This window comes from Rasamsonia emersonii (assembly GCF_000968595.1).
Source record: "Rasamsonia emersonii CBS 393.64 chromosome Unknown ctg1118621760896, whole genome shotgun sequence".
NCBI lineage: Eukaryota > Fungi > Ascomycota > Eurotiomycetes > Eurotiales > Trichocomaceae > Rasamsonia > Rasamsonia emersonii.
Window position 1 is genome coordinate 1 of NW_013562702.1, and position 3,417 is coordinate 3,417.

Here is a 3,417-nt window from a genome sequence, read left to right on the forward strand (position 1 = left end):
GGTGCGCCGTCCAGACCAGATTCAAGGGCCTTCGCGGCACGGAGTCGTCTCTCGTGTTGCCTTGGACGAGGCGGGCCGGATGAAGTTCTGGATCAACAAGCTGGAGACAACGTCGGTGGCCGGGAACGGCGCCGCTCCTGCGCAGGTCGAGCGCCGTCGTCTCTGCTACCTTATGAAGTGGCGACCCGAGCTCGACTTCCTGTCCAAGAACCAATTATTGGAGTTCTGTCGATCTCGACAACCAACGGTGGAAGAGCCGGTCGCCTTCTATGATGACCTCGAAGTCCTACTTCTTTACTATGCCCGGAGGACTCTGGCCTCAATTCACAACTTGAGCATCGCAGATCTGCCGACGCATCTCCAGAAATACGTCGCGTGGCTGCAGTGGCAGCTCGGACGGTACGAGTCCGGACAGGTCTCCGCCCACAGAAAAGAAGAGCTCCTGGATCAGAGTCAGAATGAAGACCTCGCATCACGCATCGCGGACCGCATCAAAGCGAGCACCGAAGGAAAGCTCTACGTCGCCGTGGGCAGAAATCTGCCCGACATCCTCGCTGGAGCCGTCGATCCGCTGGAGCTGCTGTACCGCGACGGTCTCGCGGCCGAACACTACCAGGTCGTCTGCGACACGATCCTCAGCTGCAAGCATCTCCGGCCATATGTCGACGCGCTGGCGCACAAGCATCCGTCCATGAAGATCTTGGAACTCGGTGCCGGGACGGGCTCGATCACCGGCCACGTCCTCGGGGCTCTCCTTGGAGATGACGACGATACTGACCCGAGCACGGCCCGATTCTCGCAATACGATTATACTGATATCTCAGAGGCTTTCTTCGAGAAAGCGAGAGAGCGGTTTGCGCCATGGGGTCGAAAGATGGCGTTCAAGACACTGGATATCGAGCGTGACCCTGAGAAACAGGGGTATGAGGTCGCAGGCTACGATCTCATCGTCGCAGCTTGGGTAAGTTGACCCTCCTAGTATATTTATTACTGGAAAAGAGAACTTAAATGAGGCAGGTGCTGCATGCAACTCGGGATCTCAACGCGACGCTCCGGAATGTGAGGAAACTGCTCAAGCCGTGAGTTATTCTGACCCATCATGCTTAATACAAACCTATATCACTAAACCGTATCACGTCGCAGAGGCGGGAAGCTTGTTCTCCTGGAAATCACCAAGCCCCAAATCTTGAGACACGGATTCATATTCGGAACGCTGCCTGGTTGGTGGATTGGTAAGATCAAGAACTCACTCCGCGGGAGTTGAGCAACGCTAACAGAGACACAGGAAGCGAGGACTATCGGGAATGGGGCGCCTGCATCACCGAAGAGAAGTGGGAGCAAGTACTCACGGAGAACGGCTTTCACGGTATCGACGTCACGCTCCCGGACTACGAGACTGAGAGTTGTCAAGAGCATAGCATTATAGTTGCCACCGCTGCTGAGACCCGAGTCGACTTGCCCGACCAGAGACGCATCACTATCATCATTGACGCCAAATCACCGTTGCAAGCTGACCTAGCGGATGTCATTCGTGGCCAGCTGAAGCAGTCGGGTAAAATCGACTGCCAGGTCTCCTCGATCGATGATCTTGCGGCGCTGAACCTGGACGAAATATCCTTGGTGGTTATGCTGCCAGAGATTGAGACGCCACTGTTGGCCGATCTAGACGAGGCCAAGTTCCAGGCTTTGCAGGATTTCCTCTGCAGGTGCCCGGACCTTCTTTGGGTAACAGCAGCAAGGAAGAACAGCATCACTTCTGCTCAGCGGCACAGTGTGCAAGGCCTGGCTCGTGTTCTCAGCACAGAGAAGCCAAACTCATCGTTCATTACATTGTCCTTGGAAGACCACAAAGACGAGCCGACTGTGTGGGCGGCGCACGTCCAGAACGTTATCTCGTCTCGAATCTCGGACCCATGGGAGCTCGAGTTCCAGGAACAAGACGGGATCTTGCATGTCAATCGAGTCGCCGAGGCCAACGAGTTCAACGACAGCATCTTCGACAAGACCGTGGCGACGGCCAAGACGCGGCCGCTCAAACAAAACGTGCCCTTGAAGATGAAGGTCGCGAACCCGGGCTTCCTGGACTCGACACTCTTCGTCGAAGACGACGACTACTGCCAGTTCGATCTTCCGCCGAATGAGATCGAGATCGAAGTTAAGGCCTCGGGGATTAACTTCCGAGACTTGCTCGTCATGCTGGGAAAGTACAGGGACGCCGACACGGTCGGATGCGAATGCGCCGGAATCGTCACCCGCGTGGGCTCCAATTGCACGACTTTGAAGCCGGGTGATCGTGTGTGCGCCGTCGTGATGGACTGCATCCGCACGTTCGCTCGCTGCGACTATCGTCAAGCGGCGAAATTGCCCGAGAACCTGACATTTGGCACAGCCGCGGCAATTCCTGTCACCGGGGTCACGGCTTACCATTCGCTGGTGAAGATCGCACATCTCCAGAAGGGTGAATCGATCCTCATCCACTCCGGTGCGGGCGGCACCGGGCAGATGGCGATACAGATCGCGCAGAGCATCGGCGCCGAGGTCTTCGTCACAGTGGGCTCGGACGAGAAGAAAGAGCTGCTAAAACAGCGGTACCAGCTCCCCGAGGATCACATCCTGTACAGTAGAGATCTGTCCTTTGCGCAAAATCTCTTGCGGCTGACGCACGGCCGTGGCGTCGACGTGGTTCTCAACTCCCTGTCTGGAGACGGCCTGATTGCCTCGTGGGAATGTATCGCACCTTTCGGCCGGTTCGTAGAACTTGGAAAGGCCGACGTCGAGAGCAATTCTAAGCTGCCGATGGTTCAGTTCGCGAAGAACGTGACGTTTTCCGTGGTTGCACTGGACTATATGTGTATGGAAAACCCCGCCATGGTCAACGCATCGCTGCAAGAGGTCATGAAGATGGTGGATGCCGGCACCCTGCAGCCTGCTTGGCCATTGCAAGAGTTCCCCATCTCCAAAATCGAGGATGCCTTCCGACTGATGGCGGGCGGGAAAGGTGCCGGGAAGCTGGTCATCAATCTGGATCCTGATGATCTCGTGCCGGTAAGCCAATCTGCAGGATTTACATTCCAGTCTACTAACGTATATCAAAGACTCTCATGAATCATCAGCCGTCATACAGGCTTTCCTCCGACGCAACCTATCTCATTGCCGGAGGCTTGGGAGGTCTAGGCCGCAGCGCCGCGCGCTGGATGGCGGACATGGGGGCGAGACACCTCATCCTGCTGTCGAGGTCGGGACCCAAATCGGAGGCGGCTCAAGAGCTCCTGAAGCAGCTCGAAGCAATGGGGGTGCGTGTCAAGGCGCCCAGATGCGACGTCACGTCCCAGGATGCACTATCTGCTGCCCTGGCCGAATGTCGCGACCTGCCTCCGATCAGGGGATGCATCCAAGGCACCATGGTCCTCCAGGACG

At 56.7% G+C, this 3,417-nt stretch overlaps 6 protein-coding genes across 6 annotated transcripts; 5 read left to right on the forward strand and 1 right to left on the reverse strand.

The window, feature by feature from the left end:
* On the forward strand, positions 1–273 carry T310_8694 (uncharacterized protein; the record flags this gene model as incomplete). The annotated part of the gene is made up of 1 exon (XM_013468578.1): positions 1–273. A coding segment is annotated over one exon (273 nt), but the record flags the coding sequence as incomplete, so codon positions are not given.
* T310_8695 (BcPKS21, polyketide synthase) lies at positions 1–970 on the forward strand (the record flags this gene model as incomplete). Its single annotated transcript, XM_013468579.1, has 1 exon — positions 1–970. A coding segment is annotated over one exon (970 nt), but the record flags the coding sequence as incomplete, so codon positions are not given.
* Positions 971–1,122: 152 nt separating this feature from the next.
* T310_8700 (uncharacterized protein) lies at positions 1,123–1,497 on the reverse strand (the record flags this gene model as incomplete). Its single annotated transcript, XM_013468580.1, has 1 exon — positions 1,123–1,497. A coding segment is annotated over one exon (375 nt), but the record flags the coding sequence as incomplete, so codon positions are not given.
* T310_8701 (Phthiocerol synthesis polyketide synthase type I PpsC) lies at positions 1,237–3,105 on the forward strand (the record flags this gene model as incomplete). Its single annotated transcript, XM_013468581.1, has 1 exon — positions 1,237–3,105. A coding segment is annotated over one exon (1,869 nt), but the record flags the coding sequence as incomplete, so codon positions are not given.
* T310_8708 (uncharacterized protein) lies at positions 3,050–3,415 on the forward strand (the record flags this gene model as incomplete). The annotated part of the gene is made up of 1 exon (XM_013468582.1): positions 3,050–3,415. A coding segment is annotated over one exon (366 nt), but the record flags the coding sequence as incomplete, so codon positions are not given.
* Positions 3,084–3,417, forward strand: T310_8709 (uncharacterized protein; the record flags this gene model as incomplete). Its single annotated transcript, XM_013468583.1, has 1 exon — positions 3,084–3,417. A coding segment is annotated over one exon (334 nt), but the record flags the coding sequence as incomplete, so codon positions are not given.